We start from the raw sequence: 26,172 nt of genomic DNA, 5'->3' as shown, positions 1-26,172 counted from the left end.
TATGCACGTCCAAGTCATCTTTAAACCATGCAGTTCAAGGTTTGTAGCTCTTTTTAACTCAGGCAACACAAAGCTTCAGGCAGGCTACAAGAGTTATTGGAGCAGCTCAGCTAATACTTCAACACAGAGAAGACCACAAGGAGTTCCATACTACTGTTAGAATGAGGCTGATATTTAATTTAGCTGGTTGGTTATTGAGACCAAATTTTTAGTTTAATGCCTTAAATCCTTATTCCGTCAAGAACTCATCAAAATGTCAAAACCAGTAACCCTAAAGTACCAACTTAATTTTTGTGTTTATTTTTCCTGAAATCATAAATGGTAATTATGTATCACATATTTCACAGGCTTCCCCAATAGACCATCTTTCTTTTCTGCATATTCTGTCTTCAAGGGATCAGAAGAACTCTAGGATTTACCCTTTGTCTACTTTGTTGCCCTTTATATGCTCCTGTCTCCTTCTTTAGTGTATTATCAGCAGGGTGAGTGGGTGTGAGGGAGGCATTATGGTGTTGGATTTTTCCCCACCCCTAGTGAAATTTTCAGAAGCACATCTTAGGTCATGAATCATGTCATGAAAAAAAGGAAACTTTATGACAGTGACCTATTTACAACTGTATACTATCTATGACAGTATTGCCAAGACAGAATATCTTCCCAAGTATTTGTTAGATAATGCCAAACATTAGATGTCCAACAATTTTCCCTAAGGAAACAACATATACAAAAGTATGTAAGAGCCCTGTGAGATTACATTACAAACTGAATTTGCCCAACTGCTGCAAAGAAGGCTGAAGAGGTGGCAATTTAAGTTGCATAGTATTGCAGATGGCATTAACATGAAAAAGAATATGAAAGTCTTTCGCTCAACTAATTTTCAAGCTTTTTAGGAAGTAACTCACTGCAGTCTTATTTGTCACAAAAAAACAGTTTGTTGAGTGTTTGCACATGCTTCTTCCTCACTGGATATATCTGCAAACTCTAGGAAATCATAAGAGTCCTAGAATTGAAACGGATGTATTTAATATGTACTGGGCAAACAAGTAATAATAGCAAAGATATAAAGACAAACCTGCTCATCCAGAAATCAAAAAGCTTTCTTATGTACTAAATAAACAATTAGAAAAAAAGACAATTTGGTTTTTGACTAAAGCACTATGCAGAAAATCAGACTCTCCCATCTCTGCTCTGTGATCCAAAATTAGGTTATTTCAATGACTCGTTTGCCTCAGTTTTTCTTCCTTAGGGAGTCTCCTTTGCAAATGTTTGGATTTAAAGGTGGAAAGTACCGTACAGGTATCTTCTTAAAATTATCTGATGAACTAGAAATGGTCAAATTATTTTAAAAAGTCAATGAACATTCATAGTTACTATAATAAATTATTGTCATACACAAGAGTAGCGTTTACAAACAGATTATATCCAAAGAATCAATAAAGAAGGAATTAAAAGAAAGACATGGAGGGGGAGGATTCTTCTTCACAGAAACTTAGAGGGCACAAAGTGACTAATAAATGCTTTTTCCATAAAGCAAATGTCATTGGCTACTATGATTGCATTTTAGCATTTATAGTGTATTTTAAAGTAAGTATCATTTACAACTTCTGTGCAGAAGAACAGACACCTAGTTATTGTCTCTGATGTAATTACAGATGAGATTCAAATAAAATATTAAAATAAATCCTTTACCTGGTAGAAAATACATTTTAATAGAGAATTAGAAATAAAATATTTGTCCTTTCCTACAACCAGGAAATACATCAAAAAATAGTATTTTCTGTGAAGTTGTAAAACTTGCTTAAAAATCAATCAAAAATGTAACTTACTAGAGAATAACACTTCCTTCAAAGCAAAGTGGTGATTGAAATGGACTATATTTTTTTATGAATTTCCTTGCACACATCTTATAACACTGGAGGTGAATTGTTTATTTCAGAAGAACTCATACACATAAGCATGATTTTAGAAAGGTCATATGCAACAGATTGAGATAAGAATGTGTATATTTTATTATCACTTACTTCCATTCAACTGCACATGAGGAATTATTCAAATTACAAAAAAGCTTACTGGAATGTTGATTTCAGTAGGATTTTTTTCTAAATTTCATTTTGTGTAAGTAAAATACTGATTTTTTAAAGGGAATATTTGTGAAACTTAAGTACAGAAGTTTAGATTCTCATAGAATACAAAATGCTTGTACATTTTAAAATACTCAATGTTTCTAAAATATTATGGAGTTGATAAAACAGTCATAAATTTAACACAGGTTCCCTCTAATTAAAAAAAGTGGTTCTCAAAATAAATCAACAATTCCCTAGTGCACTTATAAAGAGAGAAGATCAAAAGCAGGAACTGGTATCTTTCCTTCCAGTGTTAATTAGTAATTAAAAATCTTAGCTTCATTAGTACTTACTCTGAAATAGTGTTTTTTTGGGGGGGTGGGTGGGGAAAGGGGATGTTACACAGACAAATTCTGCAACAAAAGTCATGAAAATTGAAACTGCTTGCCTTCATCACAGTTTAAAAAATGATATGAAACTCTATTATTTTCTTTTAAATACATATCTTCCTTGTACTCCTCAGCTTTCAGTTGGTCCTGAATTGCATGTATTGCATAATTCTACTGGCCAAGTAACATCCTTTCTCTATGACAGTTCAGCTATGTCTGATAATTTTAAGTAGAAATAAAAATACTAGAATCATTTTTTTGGCATTGTACAGAAGCTGACAGCTCCTGTTATTTGGATTGACTGCAAGTCCTAAAGAAGAATTTCCTATGTTTGGGGCAAGAGGGGCAGGATGGGACTTGTCTCTAATGAATGTCCCTTTACAGATTTCAAGTGTATTCCATTTGCAATTTACTTCATGTCTTCAATAATGATTCCATTTTCACGTGCATTATCACAGCTCGATATTTCCTGCATACAAGGTGATCATCAGTATAGCAGTAAACCCTGTTAGCAAACCAGCATTCTGAATAAGGAAGAATGTAAGATCCATCTTTCTTCCTGTCACTTTCTCCCGCAGCATATCATTCATCTCTGGGAACTGGAAAAAAAAAAAAGGATATTTTTAGGTAAGTATTGCCATCTCGTGGTAGTGTGCCTTATTTAAGGCATTAAGAACTGAACAATGTTGCTGCTTTGGACTGAATATTAGAACTAACAGAGCATGAAGGCAGTCATGGGAACAGGTCACCCTAATTACCCTGAAAAACTACTCCACCAAGGATGGTGAAATGAAATGGTGTCTTCTTCCTCTCTATTGAGATTTCACCTGGTTGTCTCTCATGCAAATTTTCCTTTTTTGATTCCAGCAGTCTCCTAGTTTCCAATTGTTGGTCTATATGCTGCTAGAAGCAGCTGCCCTTGTATTACGAAATACTGTTTTTCTTCCTTCACTAGTATATAAGCAGAGAAATCCTTGTTCAGGAAGTGCAAGACTAGGATTCTTTTGCTTTATGTAAAACATAGACAACGCCTCAGAAGTAAGAAACGTTTTACATGTAGAAAGTCTGGTGGGCTTGTGAGGTCAAGCAAGGAAGAAAGAAGACTGGTGTGAAAGTGGTGGTAACACATGCAAATATTACACTACAGAGCAATGAAGGGAGTCTTCATTCCGTAACATGCATTTTAATGGGAACATAACAGCAAAGGATGACTGCTGTGCTGCTGACTGCAGAAACAAAGGTACTTCCTCTGAGGCGATGGCAGAAGAGCACAGGCAAGAAGTTCCCCGCATGGGATGATTCAGGGTATGTGTTTGCTGCAGATAAAATCAACTATAGTAGATTTTGACAAACACACTCAAATAAACTTTCTCTTCTCCTGTTCTGCTGGGAGTAGTACAACCAGAATGCAATGAAGACAGTTTATTTCAGTCTTAGTTTGGAAACCTTCAGTCTGGGTGACTCAGAAATGGTATCTTTGATCTCACAACACAAAAACAGCCATTGAAGGTAACGCAATTCTTGAAGAACAGGCTAAGGTTAGCGGGAAGTGGCCAAACCTTCCCAGAAATTGTTCCAGAGCTCCGTAATACTCTTGCACAAGAGACAGTGGCAGCAAACCAGATTAACTTCATGCCACGCAGCAAGGCTCATTTGTGCACACACCTCAGTGTACACATTCTCACCTGCCCACAGTGTTCTCACCTCACAGTGATCCTGTTGGCAGAGGTGGCATATGCCAATACTGGAAGGAAAAAGTGCAGCAAAAAGAGAAGGAGGAAGGAATGACATTCCGGTTAATCCTACCTGCTTCTGGACAAGGAAACCAGAAGTGTGTGAAAATCATAACAGAAAGCAGAAAGCCAGATCTCTGTACAGAGCACTTGAATACCCTATGTCAGACTTTTCAGGGGGAAGGAAAATTCAGATAGGTAACTGATACAATCCAAAAACCTATAAAAAGAGAGAGAGATTTTGGGGAGGAAAGGAGAGGGAGAGAGACAGAGAGGATCAGAGAGAACAGAACAACAGATAAAATAAGAGAAGGTTACCTACTCTGATGGATTAACAACAAATTTGAGCCACTCTAAATCTATGCCATGAATTTTACTCATCAAGGTACTCAAAGTACTGCAAACTTATAAAATAATCTTCTTATATTGTTTCTTTATTCTAGGAGTATTACTTAAATTCTATGCTATTACAAAAACTATAATAGCTTTCAATGGAATAGTCATTGTAACTACATGACTGTTCTTGAACACACATAGAAACAAACTGGGGACTTAAATCTTTTCAGATTCAGGCCTCACTCTTCCACTTCTACATTCAAATGGATTCTCGTGTGGCAGGTGTAAACACCTTTGCACCTGCTGCATCTGTTCTTACAACACTGAAATAAAAATAATAAAACTTAAAGCTCTTGAAAGACCTCTCTCATTTTGAGACAAAACATCATCGTAAGAGGAAATTAGGGAGTATTGCTAACTGCCTGTGAATCCAGGTTTTATTTCCCAGTGTCTAAACCCTATTTGGATCACAATTTCTTTCGCTTATATTTTCTAGCGTACTTTGAAAAATACATGATAGACAGACTATTTTGCATAGAGCTCAGCAAATTTTTCAGTCTGAACCTTGAAACTGGGGCTATCACTGTTTAATTTAAACCAGAACAGAATTTAAATCAGATTTTTCAGCTAAACAACCCCAAAATTATCATGGTGGTTACAAAATACCTTTCATTCAACTCAAAACTTAATACTTAACTTCCTTTTGTTTACCTTTCTTTTTCTGCTTTTCTTTCACAATATGGTTTAAATAGACAAATGAACCTTTTAAAGATAAGGTGAAATACTCTGACACTTTAAAATGATGAAACAAAGTATTTATTACTCTTTAATGAAACCATTCATGAAAAGCTTGTCCCTCTCTAAAACTCCTTTTCAGCAATAACGTGATGAGCCATATTTGTGAAGTGAAAGACTTCCATGTTTCATGAACAAACATAACTATTTGTGCACCCTCACTAAGGGGATAATTGCTGATTTAACATATAATAAATATAATAATAATAATTAGATGACACTGGCATGAGAGCAAGAAAGTACTAAATTCTACTGGAAAGACTTGGTGAAGTCTTAGTTTTCTTGCAGAAAAATGAAGTTATAACTCACCATATCTGCCAGAGAGATGTACAGGAACATTCCACCAGCTACAGCAAAGATGATGTTAGGAGCAAAGTTGTTGCCTACTAATATACCAAAAGCCAACCCAATGTAACAGGAACACGCAGACAGAAAGTTGAAAAACAGAGCCTGCCGAGTACTCATTCCTGCATTAAGCAAGATGACAAAATCCCCTAGAAGAATAATAAAAAAAGAAAACCATCTTCAGAAAATTATATTGTGGTTATTTCCTGATTTCAAAGGAATTCTGAATAAAAGACATGATTTGTATAACTCGCTGTTGTTTTTCTTCATTCATGATGAGGATTTCCCTTCAATACTAAGGAAACTGATATATTCTAAATAAATAGGCAATGCAAGATCGAGCTAAGAGCACAGGAACACACACCTACTTACAATGATTTTTGTTTTTAAAATTAATTAATACAACAGTGTATGCAATATATATGAACAGGATAATTAACACCTTTCCAATATACAGTCCCAGCTTCCACCCACCTGCACTAGGGAACTTCCTGTGCCAGATGTGTATTTTGATGCTTGGGAACTTCTTGATGAATATTTTTTCCATTAATTTGTCTAAACTTTCTTTCAATCTATGCATAACCTCCTACAACAGTGACTTCCACAGCAAACAACATGTGCAGTGAAGTTCCTTACCTAATTCATGAGGAAACTCTTCACACAAGATGGCTATGGAGGTACTAAGCCCTTGAAGCAGAGACAGGGTGAAAGAAGCACCAATAGCCAAACCATCTATGAAATTATGTACGGCATCACTCAGTGTGACCATCCAAGCAATGGTCCCAATCTTTGACAGTGGACGCCCATTAAGACACTTGCATAAGCTGCTTTGGGTGGCTTCTTCCTGGGAAAAAAATAACACAATAAAGCAATTACATGAAACACTGAATAAAGAAGCCAACAAATCATGCTTCTGTCTTAAAATGAATGCCAAGTATAAACTAAAGCGCTACTGCATACAGAGATCAAATTGCTTGGTCCAAGAAGCAAAAGGCACAGGCAGCAGCACCAAAAGGTTTTCCTTTTCGACAAGTTAACATGCAGGGCCCAATCACCCTTCTGACTACAAAGCTTCACCTAAATGCTCTTCAGCTGAGACAGCAGTTCCGGCCATAGTGGTCTGAATGTCTCTCTGGAGTCTCTGTCAGTGTCCCAGAGTGTCCCAGGGCTCCTCACAGCCTCCTCAGCCACTGCAATTAAGCATTTACAGCCAGAAGGACCTGATCACATTGACTGACAGCATCTGTATTTAAAACACAACTTCCAGTACATCATACTCTCAGAGACACACCTGCTGCATAACAGCCAGGCACACATGAGTATAGACACATTCAGATATTCCATGAACTTTATTTCTCATTTTGGGCAATGATAGTCAAATCCAGCTATTCAAATTAGTTTCTACAAAGTGAATGTTTAATAAAAACAGTAGTGGATAATTCTGACTGTGCAAGTTAAAGGCTCAGAGTATGAAATCAACAGGCTAACATAAAACTGCAATGCACATACACTCCAGGGATCTCACTAATTCCTCCCAAAGTGGAAGTAATTTATACATGTGGTGCCACAAAATAATGAAAAACCTGAAGCAGATAAAAGGAACTGTCATTTTAGCTGTGAGCACAAACTAAACTCCCCTAAAAACTTCTGGTGATCCATTCTGTTAAATTTCTGTACACACACAGTGTATTTACAGAATATTTGCAAGCATTATAGTATTTCCCCCATAAAAAAAAAAATATTTGCTTATAAGGCATTAAAGAGTACTCCCTGGAATACCTAAGCAGTAATGCATACATGTGTGTCCAATAGACATCACAGAATCCCAGAATGGATCAGTTTGGAAGGGACCACAGTGGGTCATCTGGTCCAATCTCCCTGCTCAAGCAGGGTCGTCCCAGAGCACATTGAACAGGATTGTGTCCAGACAGTTCTTGAATGTCCCCAGTGAGGGAGACTCCACAATGTCTCTGAGCAATCTGTTCCAGTGCTTGGTCACCCACACAGCAAAGAAGTTCTTCCTCATATTCAGATGAAACTTCTGTGCATCAGTTTCTGCCCATTGACTCTTCTTCTATTGCTTGGCACCACTGAGAAGAGCCTGAATCCTTCCTCTCGACACCCTCCGTTCAGATACTTGCATACACTGACGAGGTCCCCTCAGTTGTCTCTTCTCGAGGCTGAACAGGCCCAGCTCCCTCATCTTTCCTCACAAGAGAGATGCTCCACTCCCCTCATCATCTTTGTTGCCCACCACTGGACCCGCTCCAGGAGCTCCATGTCTCTCTTGTGCTGAGGAGCCCAGAGCTGGACACAGCACTCCAGATGCAGACTCACTGGGGCTGAGTAGCAGGACAGGATCACTTCCCTCAACCTGCTGGCAGTGCTCTTCCTAACACACCCTGGGATACCACTGGCCTTCTTGGCTACCAGGTCACATTTCTGGCTCATGGACAGCTTGTTGTCCACCAGGACCCATACAGGTCCTTCTCTGTACAGCTTCCCCAGGTGCAGGGCCCCGCAATTGTCTTTGTTGAACTTCAGAAGGTTCTTCTCTGTCCATTTCTCCAACGTGTTGAGGTTCTTCTGAAGGACTGCACAGTACTCTGAAGGTATCAGCCACTCCTCCCAGCTTTGTATCATCAGTAAACTTGCTGAGGAGGTGTCTTCTCCTTCATCCAAGTCACTGTTGAATAGGTTAAACAATACTGGGCCTGCTATTGAATGCTGGGGAACGTCAGTAGTGACAAGCCTCCAACTAGACCCCGTGCCACTGATTACGACCCACTGGGATCTGCCATTCAGCCAGTTCTCAATCCACCTCACTGTATGTCATTAAAAACAACATTGCAAACTGTTTTAGTTTTGCCATATGAAAATACTACCAGGAAACTAAATTATGAACTACAAGGAAATACAATGATCAGTAAATTCTTACAAAATCTCTAATGACAGAGCAATAAGGACTGTCTCATGATTTGCTCACCAGACTCTTATCTGACTACATTCTTGTATTAGGAGCTGTCTTGAGATAGGACAAAAGTTCAGGTCAGGAATTTCCGAGTCAGATGCTTATTGCACTGTCTGGAAGTCATAGATAATAAAGCTTTGCTTGAGTAGTGCCAAAACTACCACAAAGCACACTTACAGCTCCTATTCAGTCCATAGGAAGTTCTCAAATTATACTTTCATGATGCAAAAATGAACAATGGTATTAAAAAATTGGGAGTTTCCCTGATGACTCAAACACATAGTTTTAGACTTGTACTACATGCTTGCCTTTAGCTTTTGAAAGCTTTCCTCTCAGCATTTCATCCAACACAAGCAATGCCAATCACGTTTCTGAGATGATTAATTTGTACCTGTACTGTTTCTGCTTGAGATAGGACCACTTATGAGTAATAGACCAATTCCACCAATTCATCCAGCTCCCTGAGCTGAAGATCTGCTCCCTTATGTTATTTTCTGTTCCCTGGTGACCATCCTTCAAGCAACCTATGAACTGGTGGAGGCACTGTTTTGTAGATCATCTTAATTTCTGCCAAAAACACATCATCTTCCTTGCACATGTTTCTAGTTTCACTGAGGAAAGGGAGTTTGAGACAATGCACAGATTTTAATTTGAACAATTAACTCATTTTTTCTACTAGAAAAGAACATTGTTCACATACACACAAACAACAGCAAGTATTTTCTGATAAAGCAGCAATATTAATCTCAGGAAATTGTATTCTGAAAAGACATGTTAGCAACTTCCATTATACATGAGAAAGAGGTGATGGTTTTGTTCTGTAAAAACTTTCTGTTACCAAAAAATCTCATATGAAATGCCAAGCAAAAATTTATTAGGATGAAACTTTCTGAAAGAGCAATGGAAACAGTGAGCAAATAATACAGATGAGCAAAACCATCAGTTGTATGTACTTGTTTCAGTTTGTTCCCACCAAAGCACAGTTGGTTTTATATGGGAAGCATGTCTGTGCACATGGCTTTCTGAGGGCTGTGATGGCACAACTGGCTTAGCCACAGAACTAGGTAAAGGACCCATTTTCTGGCACAGCTGAGAATTCCAACGACAGCTCAAAGCACATTATATGTACAGCACATAAAAAATTCTGATCTGAAGGGCTTTTTAGTGACATAAATAATTTACAAATATACATGCTGAACTTTCTATGCATATAGTTAAAAAAAAAAGAACATTGAGTAAGAAGATACTATTAAGAATTAGCTTATTCTTAAAGATCACCGAATTAAAGATCACCAAGTCTTTCAAAATGCAGAAATAACTGTAGTTTAAAAACTAGGAAACAGTTTCTGAGAGGCTTCTGCAATAGGTATATGGTTCTCTGCCATTTACTGTGTAGTTTTGAAGTATCATAATTCTTGCATGTAATCTATTGTAGATAATGTCTTGACAACTTCTCTAAATCATATAAAGTACAATGAAATTGCTTGTCTGGATTTATATTCTGAACTTCACTAGATTGCGTGTCCCATAGAAGAAGATGAACGAGTAATACATATTCCTCGTGTTTCAGACAAGGCAGATTACTGACAAAATTATCCTACAAATATATAGGATTTCAAGGCAAAAAAATGAACAATGCCTGTCTCTGCTGCACCATTCTCGCTTTTTCATGGTACTTTAGCAGACACCACAGAAGATATGCCAGCTAAGGAACTCTGTAATACCCAACTGGACTATCAGGTTTGATTTTTATTAATTATTAATTCAGTTCTGTATTATTTGTATCTCTACAGTTTATGGAAAACCAAAGATGTCCTTGGTATTTTTCCTCTTCTAGAGACAGGGAGTTTTTTTAAAAGTAATGATCTCTCCTTCATTCCCAAAATAAAAATTTATAGAGCCTCTCTTATTTTATCCCATGATATCTCAGATTACTATTGCTATTTCTAATGCATCTCTGATTCCCTCAGACAGGAACCAGACGTGTCCTTTAGTGTTCTCTAGAAATGCCCACAGGACCAAGAAGGAATACTGACACTGACTCTGGGGAATAAATAAAGGCCACTGTAAAGTTTTGTTATACAGCTCTAACACTCTGCACTCAAGAATACAGACATTTCAGCAATTTGTTTTTGAAACAACTTTTCTTCAAAGTTACTGTTGTCAGTATTTCAACGCATAGTAGATACAAACTTTGGGTAGAGCACAAAGGAGGTTGCAATTACTGCTTCAAGTGAAAACAGAAAGTAAGTGACTAATTAAACATTTACTCTGGCAGTCCATCTGTTCTGGCATTAAAGGAGAGAATATAGCTGGATCCCCATGGCTGAAAACAGTTACCACACCTCAGCACAGTCAGGCATCAAATTCCCTCCTTAAAGACTTCATGATGATTTCTGACAATGCTGTGTTTGGCCTATTTAACAAGCAGGAGATTACGAGAACACGTTAAAATTCTCTTAGGTATGTGTTGGCTTATGCCAAAGGGTTTCTTCTTTTTTTCTTTCTTAAATACTACAGGCCTGTAAAGTTGAATGCAGACTTACCCTCATGTCATTACCAAAATGCCCCAAAACACCTCAGCCACACTGCCCTCCCCTACCCCTTAATCACTCTGAAGACTACCTGGCCCCTTTGAACCTCACCGGAGGAGGACAAGAGTAATGATGGCTTTTTGGTTGCTACCTGCAATATCACAGATTCATTGGGTTGGACCTGTAAGATCGAGTGCAACCACTAACCTAACACTACCGAGTCCATGTCCCAAGTTTACAAAAATTTACAAAGGTAATAAAAATTCATACTAACTCTCCCCTCAGACATGCTTATATGATTGGCAGGAATACCATAAAAAAAAAATAGACACAATTTTCATACCTGTGCTGAGACCACACTGATGCTGTCAAAACCAAGATTTCCATTGCTCTCTATGACGGCTGAATTTGCATAACACGCCCCCCCATTGCTGGATGACAGTGGTTTGGGTGGGTTAGTCTTATCCTGAGAACGATTCTCTTCACCATTTTCAAAGTAATTATGGCCAGTCTAGGTAACAAATAAATAAGTAGGAGCTAATTAAAACAAAAGCATAAGAGCAAACATAATAGAGACAAAAAGGAAAAGGTGGGTGCATGATACTTTTGCTGCCTTGCTTTCAACACCAAGTGATTGTTGAAATGAGCAGCAGGTAAACGTTTCAATTTTTAAAGGAACTCCAAATGTATCTAAGTTCATAACTTATCTCTTACTTTTAGCTAACCAGAATACATGTGGGATTTTTCAGTTTTACACCTTTATGTAGAACCTCCCAGGCCAAACACCTAACCAGAAGTGTCTAACATTTGCTAGTTATTTATGGTTGCTTGTCAAATAGAGCATATTATCCTTTGTCAACTGTGTAAAAAATAAAGAGTAAGAAATTTGGTTTTTCTATTTTTAGCTATTACTAACAAGGGGCAGTTGGTCATCATAATTTTCAGTCCCAGCAATACTTTGGGAGGGGGGACCTTAAGAGCGATAAGAGTAGGACAGTTTCCTTTCACAAGTAATGAGCAGAGAGGACCAAAACTTTCAGGTGCCCTTCCCTGAGACAAATTCCGCCCCACTCATGAGAGTACACAGCAAACAAGTACTCTGATATATGGGTAGAATGCCAGCAGAGTGCTGGGCAGTAAGAGATAACTGCAGTGTTCACTAAAGCAGGTCTGTGTACTAAAGCATGGAGAAACAAAGAGCTGAAGTTACTGAAGAAGAGATTCAGGTGCTATCAGCATGGTTACACTTTGCAGATGACTAAGAAGGTATAAATGTCACATGGATTTCTCCTGGCAAAGGGGAGACTCCATGGGAGACTCCATTCTCTCCAGCTCTTATGTATTTCCATACTTTTCTGATGTGTTTAGCTATCACGCCAACAACTTGGTTGTTGAGAGCAACTGGAGCATATCCCAGTGAGAGCAGACCACACTCGCATCTGGATTCTATTCCCAGTGCTGCTTGTAACTCCTTCAAAAAGTGAGGTTGCTTCCCCTATTCATATGGATTTTAAACAGATATATCAGAACACGCAGTAGGGCTGAATTCCTCAGATGCAATAGAAAAAACCCCACACATTTTATTCAACTAGCAAGTATCTCATAAAATATGACAGGTACTTTCAGGCAAGGCTTGTTCAGTTAGTGATAGGTTTCATTACCTGGTTATAGATCTTTAATATCACTTTCAGAATCCTTTCCACAAAAAAGAGAATATAGAATCCACCAAACACAGCAACTGCCTTCTCAACATAGTTATCTACTTTCGGGTCAAACCCAAATGCCTAACAGTGAAGAAAAAAGCAATGCAAATTAGCCTGTAATCGTAATACATTTCCAGAAAAACAAACAAATGCCACACCACACAGATACCTGTTTATTATAAAAACTGTCTCTGTACCCACCACCAGTTTCCACAAGCTGAAATTGAGAAAGATCCTGATCTTTTATATTTTTTTAACTTGGATTAAATGTTAACAGTGTAGCCCAATAACTTTCACTACAGTTTTATCCAGTGCATTTCTCTTTCTATCTAAAGGCAGAATAGCCCTTGGTCTTCCCCAGTGCACAACAAGACAGAGATCTTGATGGCTCTGACTCATCCCAGAAAGGGATCGTAGCTAATGGCACTGAAACCCACACAAAACTCTTTGGAGACTACAACCCACACACAGAACCCCACAGCAGCATGCTTCTAAAATTAATACACTTCAGAAACTAGTATGCAAACCAATTAATGATTCCCCTTGCTTACCTCTGGAATGAGCTGGAAAATTGCATTAGAAAAGAGAGTACCGATGGCCAAGCCCACAAAGTAAGTTAAAACCTTGGGGAAATATGACTTCTTTAAGAGAGGAGTTAAAATCAATCCCAGAAGTGATGCCAAGTTAATGATAGTCACAGCCAGGAACCCAAATCCCCAAACTGTGGATAAACAAGGAGAAATACAAAATATTTTAGTGCAACACCCACTCCAGTCTGCTTGTGATTTCTAATTGCTAAACTGTCAAAATGGAATTGGTAAAGAGAGTGGTTCCTTGATTGAATTAAAATTCACGAGTATGTAATTCTTGAATTAAGACGCACACCTGCAGAAAGGAAGTATCTGAAAACACTGTCTGGGACTACAATATTAAAAATGGAAACTGTGCTCGTCCATATATGGGCTAGCCTACTTGCTGCTAATATAAACCAGGTCTCTCTACAGCCAATGAAGAGTAAAAATTAAGGCTTAGGTCAATAGTTGAAGTAGCTATAGCGCACAGATAAGACAAAACTTGTGACTAGTCCCAGAGTCAGATTCAATTGCCATTTACTTCTAAGGAACTCCAAGAAAAGAAGTCTGCTGTCTTGGCTGTACTAGATACAAAAATCCTTCCTGACGATGGATGACTCCTTCAAATCACCCTGAAGTGGTATCTTAGTTCCTAGCACTCCTCCCTCCCCATCTTTTTCAAAGTTCTGCTGGCTGAAAATGCTGCCCATCACTGCTTATCAAACAAGTGGGGTGACAGGTAGCTCATAGTTGAGACAATTATAATAGAGAAATGAAAGTGAATTAAAAAAGAGGTCCTAGGTTAAAAGGAAGGACATGCAATTTAGGTACACAAGGGGAAAAACCTTTTTCTAAGAAGCAGTATGTGCACCAGGGTTCACCATAACATTGTTTCCTTCACCATAAGCATAGTCTCAGGTTTTTCATGTTCAGACATCAGGACTCACACAAATTCATACCATAATAATTCTGGAGTCTGAATTACAGGTTGGGGAGGTGTGGTGTGCTTGCTGTTGTTGCTCATAAGCATCGCAAAGTGGTGCCTCTATGCATGATTACTGTTTCTCCCAGTGACATTTCAAGTCACTGTGACTACAGAGAAAAGCTTTAAAAGTTGCACTGAAGAGATCTACAATGGTGCCTCAAGTGATGCCACAGAACTACAAAGTTATCCACACAGACAGAGGATGTAAAAATTAACCACAAATAATAATCAGAGCCAACACCATGTTGCCTAGATGAGAACAATTTGGTTTAATCCAGAACACTGCATCATTATAAGCTTGTGTGTGTAAGTAAAGAAGTCGCATGGCAGAAACTAACAGATGGGATCTGCAGCCTAACTTTTCTGGAACACAGCTGGAAAACACAACAAATTGGATTACTCACCTGCTACTGGAACGGCTCTGTTTTGTTTGTACAGTATCACAATTTTTATATATAATGACATTTATATAATGTCAAGAACAGAAAGCATTAGAAACATTTAAAGTATTCAAAGAAGGTATATCACTGCCAATTAGAACATTAATTTGCCAGTTTTGAGAGAGATACACAGAGAGCAGGAAAAAAACGCAACTAAATAAGTGTAGGTTCATTAAGCTACAGAGGAGTTTATTTTCCATTAAAATAAATGACAAGCTTGTAAATATCTTTTTGAAATCAAATTTATAATAAACAAATGGGCCTGCAATTGTCATCAGAAGTCAGAAACCACTTTTCAGAGTTTGGGATTACTACAGAAGCAGGAGTCTCTTTTAGTTCAAGTGAAATGGACATCTACACATATTCTGTGCAAAAATGTACATTTTAAACCAAGTTAACAAAATCAGAAAGTAACAAAATTCCAAGATAACCAATGTTGCCAAAGTTCCTGCATTACAGACTGTATTTCACAATGCAGTATGCACTGCTGCCTTAAAAATTATTTTATTCACTAGGACTCCATCTACACTAGGCTCTTCATGAGTCCATGCATCTCAGAAATCGGACCAGTCTGACTTGATATGGCGAGCAGGGCACTCAGGACACGCACTTTCTTCCCCTGAGAGTGGTGGTGCAGTCAGCTTTTGCCAACTACTATTAGTCTTTCTGTCTCTACAACTGCAGACCCATCAAAGAGACAGCCAAGATACCCAAAGCCTCAAGAAATCCAAAAAATATAATTGCAGGAGTGCAAGTAAGGTGGCCTCCTTAGAACACCATTGCTCAGCATCGCTGCTTATAAGAACAAGCAGGCTCAGGCTCTTCTTTACCCTTGGCCTAGGATGAAGAGGAAAAAAGTGCATGAATACCTTTCTGAAGAAGTCAAGTAAAGAGCACAGAAAGTGTTCACCTGGGACAGAAGGAATGCCACTGGGAACTTCCAGCTATTTCACACAGCTCTATACACCTCCCTATTATCTTTCAGAGAAGCAAGGAAGGGAAGGACTTGAGTGTGCCCCTAAGGTCAGCTAGGTTAGATATGAGTGATACAAACCCCAAGAAAAAAAAAACGTAATACATGTTGCCTTCCAAATTCTACTCTGCTTCATCAGCACTTATTTTTTATTTCAAGTAGCTGTTCTGTAAAGCTCAGTGCATTGGTTACTTCCATGCATCTTGTCCATTAGTGTTTCAGAAGACTCTATATCATTAAGTGAATGGGAGTCCCTGGGGAGAAAATTCACATGAGCACAGATATAAACATGCACAGAAGATTTTGCTTCATGGGCAGCAACTGCAATCACCTGATGCCAATGCTGTTGCAATACAGATTTGTTTTGTGATGAAGTGGAGGTGTGCATAAATCAACAGCTGCATTTGGCACTGGGCCTTCCTGTGAATTTCTGCTCAAAATAGGTACCACTATGTGCCACAGACTCATACCCTTGTGGTTTAAAATACTCTTCATGGGCCTTGCAGATTTCTTGCTCTGCAGCTAAGGGAGGGGCAGGGAGAAGGCTGCCTTGCTTATCTGGCTACTGGACATTGCTTCTGAGCTGGAGGGATAAAAGAAAAACAAGAGGGATGGTCTAAAAAGCTTAGGAGATTAACTGTAGGTCAAGGATACCATGTACAACCTACTTAAACAGTTCCCCCAAAACAAAATGAAAAAAAAAAAAAAAGGAAGGACAGATCCTACTCTCTGGTGCAGATATTACAGACTTCTTGGCAATATGTGTCTTCATATAAGTAATTTAGAACAGCCATGGTAAATTGGTGCCATGAATTCAGTGATTACTCAAGTAGAATTCTAATCTTTCACTGACACAGCTAAGCTTTAGTAATGACCTCTCATTACTAATAAATATGATCACTTACATTAATCAGACTGTTACTAATGCTAGTATTTCAAAAGTTATGAAAAGCACTTTTCTGCCTCTTCTCATAAATGCTCATTAGGCACCAGCTCATCCAAACTTCTAACTTTTAAATTTAATTCAGCTGACTCTCTTGGAGTAGTAAATTTATTCATGATGCTGAATCAAATCAATAGGTCATTGTATGTTTGATTCTTATCAGTGCAACAAGTTACTTCATTAACCAGCTGAGCTTCCCTGTCCTATGTTTTTTACTGCACCATACAGTTCTGTGCATAATAAATATGGAAATAATAGTAGGAGGAAGGAAGACCAAGGCTACCTAGTCATATGATGATATTCTACATGGAGGGGTCATCACAGAAGATGAAATGAAAGCAGGTGTCAGAATTTGGAAGGAATATTTTTCCTCACTAAAACAATCACTGGCTCCCCTGATGTCATGACTCCCACGTGAAAATCTCTCCACTCAAATGCAGCCCCCTAAGTAATTTTACCTTGTATTGCCTTGATACACGCAAATCCCACTAAGGTGGTTTCCCACTGGAAATCACCTGCACAAACTTCCCTTCTATACTCCCATCTTCTCTCCTATTAACCAGTGAGACTCTGTGTGTTTGTTTAGATGGTCTGCTGACCTGAAACAGCATTTTATGGTTCCCCTTTACAACCATATCCTCTTCCTCAAGACACTCCTGTTATGCATAGATAAATGCTTACTATTCCCCTAAGAAAACCCCACTCAAGTCAGAGTATTAATATTAATTAATATTAACTAACCTTGTAAAGAATCTGGTTTAGACGTATCCTCAAAGTTTTCCTCATGATCACACGGGTGAAAAATTAGCTGTTGCAAAACAGCGGGACATATTGTAGAGAAGCTGGAATTTGATATGTGACTGTTGTTTGGTATCCCATGCAAAGAAAAAATTTCTTCACTAGTCAAGCACTGTAAGAAAAAGGGATTTTGCTGACTTAATATATTAATGAAAGCCCAAAAATTCACACATTGAGAAATCCAAGAATTACAACATGAAAATACTGTGGTGCATTTTCAAGGAAACCTATGCAGTGTTTGTATGCTGTGCAGGAAAACACTGTGATTGCTTACTGTGAGACAGAAATGATTCAAAGTACCTTTAAGTAAGATTAACCAGAAATCAATATACCATATTTTAAAGAAACATTTGCAAATCTTACGCCCTATGAACCAGGACAGTTGAACCCTACAATATATTTGGAAAAATAGCTTCAAAGTAAATAAAGGAGCATGTAAATACAAAATAATTTCATTTAAGAGCAGAATACATACATTCAAAATCTCAGTGACAGAGTATGTCAGAAAATGACTGGTAATTCACTGACAGCTTATTCATGCAAGTGACCACTTCTGTGTTACAACAACACTTCATATTTACATCCCCCAATTAACTGCTTAAAAATGGTCTAAAGCTTAGCAGAACTCAGCATTTTTCATTCATCTTACAGCAAACATTGTTTTGTAGAGCTTTCCTGTACTCTGATGGGATACACTCCTACTTTGGGTCTTCACTTTGCCTTCAGCTTGGGACATAATAGTGTCTGATGGGTCAACAATAAACATACTTGGCAGTGCTAAACCAGGCCAGGGCAGGGCTGGTTCCTGCGCTTGTCACTTTCAACCAAAAAGATAAAATACAGACCAAGAAATATTGTAATACATACATTTACAGAAAAAGTGTTTTTATATTAAATGTTCCAAATTGTTGAAGTCTTTCACCTAACACTTTCTGTTCATTCACATTCTTTATTTCCTACAATAATAAGGAAAAACTGTTCTTTTTTTGGATATCAACAAAGGAGATTTGGCTTAAGTCTCAGGACCAGAAAAAGTCAAATATTTTCCTTCTATAGGAGACATCAGTTACAGCATAACTCTCTCTGTAGCAAATCTCAGTTGCCAAAGCAGAGTACTGAAAGTCTCTCAAAATAAAGAAAGTCTCTCAAAATAAAAACAAATGTTCACTCCCTGCTCTTTTCAGTTTTGCTATACCCTTCAGATTCCATAGCACTTCTCCAATAATTCAACATTATTATTTATGAAGTCATTTCCTTCTAGAGACAAGCTTAAGCAACTGCAAGTCATTTACTTCAACTTCTGATTCCGTTAATAAATAATTTTGTAATGCCGTCCAAAAGGTGAAAAGCATGTGCACATCACTTGGAAATTACTCTTTTTGATTTAGCTTGGAGAAAAAGAACATGCAGGTCAATTCAAGCAACTTCAGCTAAATTATATCCAGGATGTTTCTATCCTTCCTCTTTAATGACCCAGCCTAGCAAAGCACTCAAATATGTGCTTGAACTTAAACATAAGTATAAACTTTGTTAAGGCCATGAGACCCTGAAGACTCAAATATACAGAAGCAAAGTACATATAATTTCATCTTTCAACATCAATGCTAATGTCAAAAAAGTATCACATATGAAATATATATTTGACTTGATAACAGAAGACTTTTTTTGCATTAAAACATGTTGCTCCATTTAATCTTGGTGGAAGTAATGCATGAAGAAATCATCACTAAAGATACAGTCTTTTACAGACCAGTACAAAAAGCCCTGGAGTTTTCTAAACTGGTTATGCACATAACCATTTTCCTGTTGACTCTGCATTATGGAATAATTCAAAATACATGGCTAATATGCCCACAGTGAAACAAAGAGAGAATACTTGTGGTCTACAGGAACAGTTCTTGCAAGGTGCTTATTACTGGCTCATAGAGCCATTCCTGGAACCTATGGTGAAAAAGCCTTAAAAAAAACAAGCAAGTAAGAGCTTAGAATTTATAACATAACCATCTCAGAGAGAAATCACCTTTAACTATCTCATTTCTAGAAATACAGACTTAACTATTAGTTTTTTAAAACACCAATACATTAGTATTAACATTAGTTCACAAAAATCCAAACAATGTTGTAGGTAGGAAAACAGATTATGGAGAGAAAATAAATCAGACACAGCATGAATTAGTAAACTTAAGTCTTATAACTTTGCCCACATGCAAACACGTAAGCGATAAATACTATTGGACAATAGCTCTTTCGTATGAAATTGAGAAACAGCATTTTATTTAATTACTATTATTATTTTGATCAGGGACAAACCTAGAGGATAATGATTCTTGTAAATGATTCATTGTTATAAGTCACCTCATACTCTCAGTAAACTCCTACATACATCCAAGAGCTTAAAAGCAAGCTTGCATGAGTTCCCTGTCACAATTAAAGGATTAATTAAAAGACTAAATCTACTAGAATTCTTGAACTGGAGCAATGCATGTTTGCACACTGCAGAACTCTGCATTTATCTTTGGAGGATAAATAAATATATTAACACAGCCGCACTGCTGTAAAAACATGCACTATTTATTTTGTAAGACTGACAGATGATCTCAGCAGAAAGAAAATTTAGCCTTATGGAACAGGGGACTGAAAATGATGTCCTGACTCACCAAGTCTACTGTTATGTCTGTCCCCTGCTATTCAGTAAGACTCATCACATTAGGTGAGGGGACCGGCTGTAATGTTACTGTCACCCAGTGTTTTGTAAACAACTGCAAAAAAAGATATACCACAACTGATTGTCCTTAAACTTTTAAGAAAATGTTTTTAAAAATGCTTTCATCAAAAGCGGGGAGGACTTAAGTCAGTAGAATTTCCACAATTACAAAATATTCAGACGTAGAAAAAATTAAACCATCAATGAGGTTATTCAAACATACGCTTACTTTTATCCTGCTAAGGCTTTCCCAAAAATGACTGACCAATATGGGATTCCTCTAACTGGAAAAATTAAAAGATAGCAACAACCATCTTTCAAATGCATCAGTCCCTGCGTTCTGCTGTGTTCTTATCATTGCTCTGCCTGTTTTATCTGCAGCATTCCACATATGAAGTACGAAAACACCCAACAGCATCCTGGACTGCAGTTTCTAAATGTTGTTAGATTAAATACCAGCCCAGCCCTGGGCTGAGCAACGGGTTCCACAGTAGCAACAGCAAAGAAAGAATGCAGTGAATGCTTATCTAACCAGCTTTTATTTTTTTTTTTTTAAATTTAGTCTGAGGCTGGATAAAGAGAAATAGAGACATACAACCATGTCTTCCTCAACTTACTTGTAACAAATTAAATCATCTAATGCTTACGTGGTGACAACTTTTTGTCACACAGCTAAGAACAGGATGCTACGAGACAATCATTCCTTCAATAAGCAGCATTCCATGAGAAGGAGTCGAACCAGATGAGGCTGCTCAAATGCACTTGTGTGCTTTAGGGATTTCACACACACCCCATGATCAAGGCAGCTGTTCATGCTGGGAGCTGAAAACTGTCCTTAAGTGCTGAAATTTGCTGAGCATATTGTAAGAAATAAGACACTTGGAGGGTAGAACAACTAAGCCTATTTGGCCTCACTGGTCAGGCAACATCAGATCATGGTGTTGGATCAAGAGCCTAAGTCCCACTCTTTCTCCATTCTTTGAAAAAACATGAGTTTTAACTAGTTAAACACTACTAAAAAAAAAAGAAAATCAAAGCAGATACTAGCCTGGTTCTAGTCTATCTGAAATACTAAAGTTACTAGATCTTGACTCATCCTGAGATGTAAATTAATTATAACTGATTATTAATATTAGCAAAAATTTTAATTATGTTCTGACAAAAATGTTTTCCAATCCAAATGCTTTTTTAAACAATTAAAATGCATTACATTAAAACACAGTATTCAGCTGTAACATCTAGACTGGTACAAATATAGACTGAGAAAGGCAAAGAAGGAAACAGGAGCATGATTTAAGCACCTACTGACTACATCAAAACACAAAATAACGGTGATGTTAACAAGTTTTCTTTCCAGTGACCGTTTACCTTCCATGCATTTTTGACCAAAAATCTTGAACGTGTCATTTAATCCCTTGGTACACATGTATGACTACCATACTACAATGAATCCAATGATAAAAGTTTAAGTGTAGTTTCGTGCTTTTACATCTTCCTAATAATGCAAAATACAGAGCGCATAACCAAGCCATCATCTATTAGACTGCAACTGCTAATTTTACACCTGTTAGTAGCTCTAAAATGTGGGGGAATTCCACAGGAAAATGTGAAATAGCAGCAGTGACCAGTATTTGAGTTTGCTCAGTTACTAATTTCTCTGACGAGAAGCCTGAGCTTACATATTAAGAAAAGGTGATAACAGAAAAATAGAAGAGCAAAGCAAATATAAACACACAATAAAAAGAATTATGAAAGTTCATGATGAAAGAAGAGACCAAAACCATAAGAAATTGGAGGCAGTTAAATGCAAAATTTCAAGAGTACTCAAAAAGTGTGCCTTTTTTTTCCCTCCTACACAAAAAACAAAATCAGCATCTTCACCAGTTACCATAAATGCCTACATGAGTGTATGCTCAAACACCATCATCAACAAATTAAATCATTTTTCTGTTCTCCCTTATCTTTTCAAGTCAACCTGGTATCAAAGGAAAACAGAAAACAAGCATCCATCTTCTTCTGGCTTACACACCCAGACTTTCAACCTGAAAAATGAAAAATCTGAAAAAGAAAATGGATCAGCTTCTCGTGGATCTTTTCATGAGACTAATATGCTTACCAAAATTGTTATGAATGAAACATTAAAACTGAAAACTAATACTGGGAGAAAACTTACAGAGACTGTTCCTTCCTGCCAGGTGCTGTTATCACCTGCCCTTACAGATCAGCTCTGCACTAAAAATTCCTTCAGGTTTGGCCGAGGGACTCTCTGAAGAGTAGGGGTGTGTTATCTTGATTCAAAGAAAGGCCTGGAAGTCATCCCATTAGCTCTGGACATAGAAGTTATAAACTTAAAGTCTAAGATAAACCTTGTGTCTTCCTACAGTCAGATGTATGTGCAGCCTGAATGGATTCAGCCTACTTGAGAAAGACCTGAGTCACTCTCCAGAGGAATTCACTTTCATCTGTAGAGAATCAGTAAAGCTGAGGTCTCTGATACCTTCCAACATCCAAATTTAGGTTAGGTCACTTCATAGCTTCTGTCATAACCAGTAGACACTCAAAATTATCAACTTGTAAGCACAAAGACTCATGGTGTTTAAAAACACTCGCATAGGATTTACTTGGTATGAATATGTATTTGCAAGCACCATCTGCCCAAAGTCATGGACATACTTAATATCCATGAGGGATCAAAGATCATGAGGAAAAAAGCGCTTGCTTTAGTGGTACAAGCTGATGGAGCAGCTGTAAGGTCAGTTTTAAGAAAGAATACAACTCAGCAAAAAAAATATACACATTTCAGTATGGTACCTACATACTATTCAACATGGGCACAAATAGAACAGGCCTGTAAAAAAAATTGTTCTGTTAAACTTCAAATTACTTATTAGGAACATGCATCTTTAGTAGTAAAAAAGACCATTACTTTTTTTTTTTCCTCTGTACCTTGTGCCAAAGCCTGTGTACGAGAGCTACGTGCTTTTGCAGAAGGAAAATCTGAAGGACTGAGGAATCTGCCCGTTTCTATGGCCCTCTTAAAGAAAGCTCCTTTTCACAGCCACATTGAACACTGAAAACTTGTATTTAGCATGTGTGGCTGGGAATGTTTATGTTTTTAACACACTGTGTTGGAACAGTGTTCAATTTGTGAGGTTTGAAAGCAGTGACTCCTGCAAATATTGCTATGCTTATACTGAATACTACACTAATTTCAGTGGCGTTAATTCCCAATTAAACCTTTATAAGACAAACGGAGGTTATCCAAGATTTGTCTCCTTCACAGAACAAGAAAAGGAGCTACTACTCCAAATGTTAAAAAACAATTCTCAAGGTCGTAGAGAGCCATCCCTCTTCTGTTTATTAGGGAGTGGAATCAAACCAGACCAAACAGTCATTCCTGCTTTCCTTTTCTGAGAACATGGAAATCTCCACCAGCCTAAAAATTCCATTTCAAGAAAACAGACTTAGTCTAATGCACTATGTGAAATTATACACACTTTAAAAGCAGCCATGAAATCGGAGTTTTGTATGGAGATACTAAACAGAGTAAAAATATTTTCATGAAAAGTAATATTCCAATGATAGTAAATTAAACATCATTTTAAAAAAGCTTTTGGGAGGTTAATCGATGCATGTACACTTTTTACTCAGCTTAGATGAAAGATGTGAAAATTTCTGAAACAGTTCCTTTACACAACCAGACCTGTCTGTACAACTGAGTTTGTGCTGTCTCATGACAATTGTATTTTGAACAAGTCCTGAAGATCTGCTTATTCAGCTGCCGGAGGGGGAAACTAGCTGATTCTCACACACGTTTTGCTGTTGTCCAGATGCCATTCAACCAGGAAAAGTGCCACTTTAAGAGCTGAACAACGAGGAGGAGGGAGAACTAATGCCAGGGAGCAGCAGCTCACTGATGGACGGCAGCCTCTCTCCTGCCGCAACCTGCTCTCACCAGCGGACCGGTACCTTTGCGCGAACCCCGTACCCAGCGCCTCATAAGACACTTGCTCCCTCCCTCCCTCTTTTCCGGCTTCAACTCGAGAAAGCACCACGGCGAGCGAGATTTAAGACACCACGGAGCTGCCCAGCCGGCTCGGTGTCCCCGTTCCTGGGCGTGCGCTCCCAGCCGGGCCCTCTCAGCCCCCGCGGTACCTGGTTGTGGTGCAGGTGGTGGAGCGGCAGCGCGGAGCCCAGGGCGGACGCGGCGCCCAGCTGCTGCAGCAGCGCCGAGAGCTGCGCGGCCGACAGGCTGTGGTTGGCCCCGAACACCCTCAGCACGTCGTCGGCGAAGCTCGTCGCGGCCGCCGCGCGTGGGAGCAGCATCTCCATCCCGGCGGGACGCGGCGAGTGTCGCGGACGGAGCAGCCCCGCCGCGCCTCCCCCGCCTCTGGGGCTCTGCGGGGCGGGAGCGGCGCCCGCCCGGCCCCTCCCCGGGGGCCGTGGTGGGGGACACGGGGCGGGCGGCACCGCGGCGGAGCCCCCGCGGCTCCGGACGGGGCGGGCGCCGCTCCCCCGCGGCGGGAGTCCCCCGAGGGGGCCGTCCCCGCCGCTCGGTCCCCGCCGCGGTGTCGGGCTGCTTACCGAGCGTCAGCGTAGCCCCGGCTGAAGGTGTCGTGGGGCCGACCGAGATGGCCCCACGCGCGGGCAAAGGGGGAGGCCGCAGATCTCCCGGTTGCCACCAGCCCCGGTGCAGGGGCCAAGGGTCACACAGCCATCAGAGGGTCATTGCCCCCCGTGTGTTCCCAGGCATATATCCAGCTTGCCTGCCTGCCCTCATCTGCCGTGCAACACCCTTCCCCACACCCACCCTCCCTGACCCACGGAACGCCGCAAGGGATAGTCGAGGCCAAGGTCCAGGCACTCAAGTATGGCCCTTGCCGTACACACCTCACCAACACTATCTCCGCAGCCGAGGCTCTGGACCTTGGAATGAGTTGTTCAGTTGGCAGCTAAGTTAAGCAACCTGCTCCTCTCAGGCCCCCTCCCTTCCACAGGTTGAGACATGGATTTGCGTCCGGTCTACCTTTTTAGGAAGGATTAATGCACAAAAAAAGCATGGGATTTCATGTACGCTTTTAACAAACGGAGAAACTTGAGACTGGTCACAGGTATATTCCTGGGGTCTATCACTCAAGTGGTTTGGATAAAAATACTCACACTGCAGGACAGCAGCTCCAGCTCAGTAAAGATCTGTACTATTAAGTTCTTCTGTAACTGCCTTTTACAAAAATTCTCAAATATCCATGTAGTAGGCAGAGACAGCATGCTTTTAAAGAGTTGCTTGTTTGGTTTTTTTTTAACAGATTCTCATTTAGATCACTGTGTAACTGTGCTGAATTGCATGAGCTGAGGCACCGTCCCAAATTCCAGATTTCCTGAAACCAGAATTTTGTACTATGTGTGCCAAGTAGTCTGGGTAACAGCACTATGAAAAAGGCACGGTTAAGAAGCAGCAAAACTCATTTGGTTAAATTCTTCATTAAAAACTTTCATGCCACAATGCACAAAGTACCTTGCGGGGGAAAAAACCCACCAGCAACATAACCCACTACTGGGAGCGGGGGCGGGAAGGGAAGGGGGGGGGGAATCTAGAAAGAGCTACAATCATATAAATTCTGATACTGAAAAATCTGTCACTTTTTCTGAATTAGAGCCTAGATAGCTAATACATTTTCACCCTTCCTTCTTACTTGGTCGGTGGCAGCTAAAACAGCCTGGGCACAATCTGGCTGCACGTTGTTCCAGATGTCCTCATCTGTACTGGTTATACCACCAACTGTGCCTGAAGATGCTCCACCCTACCCACCCCTTTATTTGCATGTGCATTTTGGCTCTCTTCCAGAGAAATCAACTTGCTGCTAAGGGAATTGCAGCACCAATGTCAG

At 39.2% G+C, this 26,172-nt stretch overlaps 1 protein-coding gene across 3 annotated transcripts; it reads right to left on the bottom strand.

The window, feature by feature from the left end:
• Positions 1 to 2,442: 2,442 nt before the first annotated feature.
• Positions 2,443 to 24,653, bottom strand: SLC39A8 (solute carrier family 39 member 8). Of its 3 annotated transcripts, XR_003573520.1 has the most exons (9): positions 24,440 to 24,653; positions 17,524 to 17,692; positions 13,421 to 13,590; positions 12,828 to 12,950; positions 11,510 to 11,677; positions 6,298 to 6,505; positions 5,626 to 5,810; positions 4,259 to 4,424; positions 2,941 to 3,051 (listed from the first exon to the last, which is right to left on the bottom strand). XR_003573520.1 is itself a non-coding variant. In XM_027904084.1 (8 exons), exons 1-8 carry the CDS (start codon positions 24,614 to 24,616, stop codon positions 2,905 to 2,907), a joined length of 1,347 nt encoding a protein of 448 aa, XP_027759885.1. In that variant the 5' UTR covers positions 24,617 to 24,647; the 3' UTR covers positions 2,443 to 2,904. The 3 variants fall into 3 exon arrangements, 2 of the variants coding, with proteins under 2 accessions (XP_027759885.1, XP_027759887.1); XM_027904084.1 differs by lacking the exon at positions 4,259 to 4,424 and having other exon boundaries at positions 2,443 to 3,051; positions 24,440 to 24,647; XM_027904086.1 differs by lacking the exons at positions 4,259 to 4,424; positions 24,440 to 24,653 and adding an exon at positions 22,173 to 22,190 and having other exon boundaries at positions 2,443 to 3,051.
• Between the last annotated feature and the right edge of the window lie 1,519 nt (positions 24,654 to 26,172).

The sequence above is a fragment of the Empidonax traillii genome, unplaced genomic scaffold (assembly GCF_003031625.1).
Source record: "Empidonax traillii isolate 1590-97213 ecotype Southwest subspecies unplaced genomic scaffold, ASM303162v1 scaffold1008:size296636, whole genome shotgun sequence".
Classification (NCBI taxonomy): Eukaryota; Metazoa; Chordata; class Aves; order Passeriformes; family Tyrannidae; genus Empidonax; species Empidonax traillii.
The sequence above is the reverse complement of the archived record's forward strand: the minus strand, read 5'-3'. Positions and strand labels throughout refer to the sequence as shown.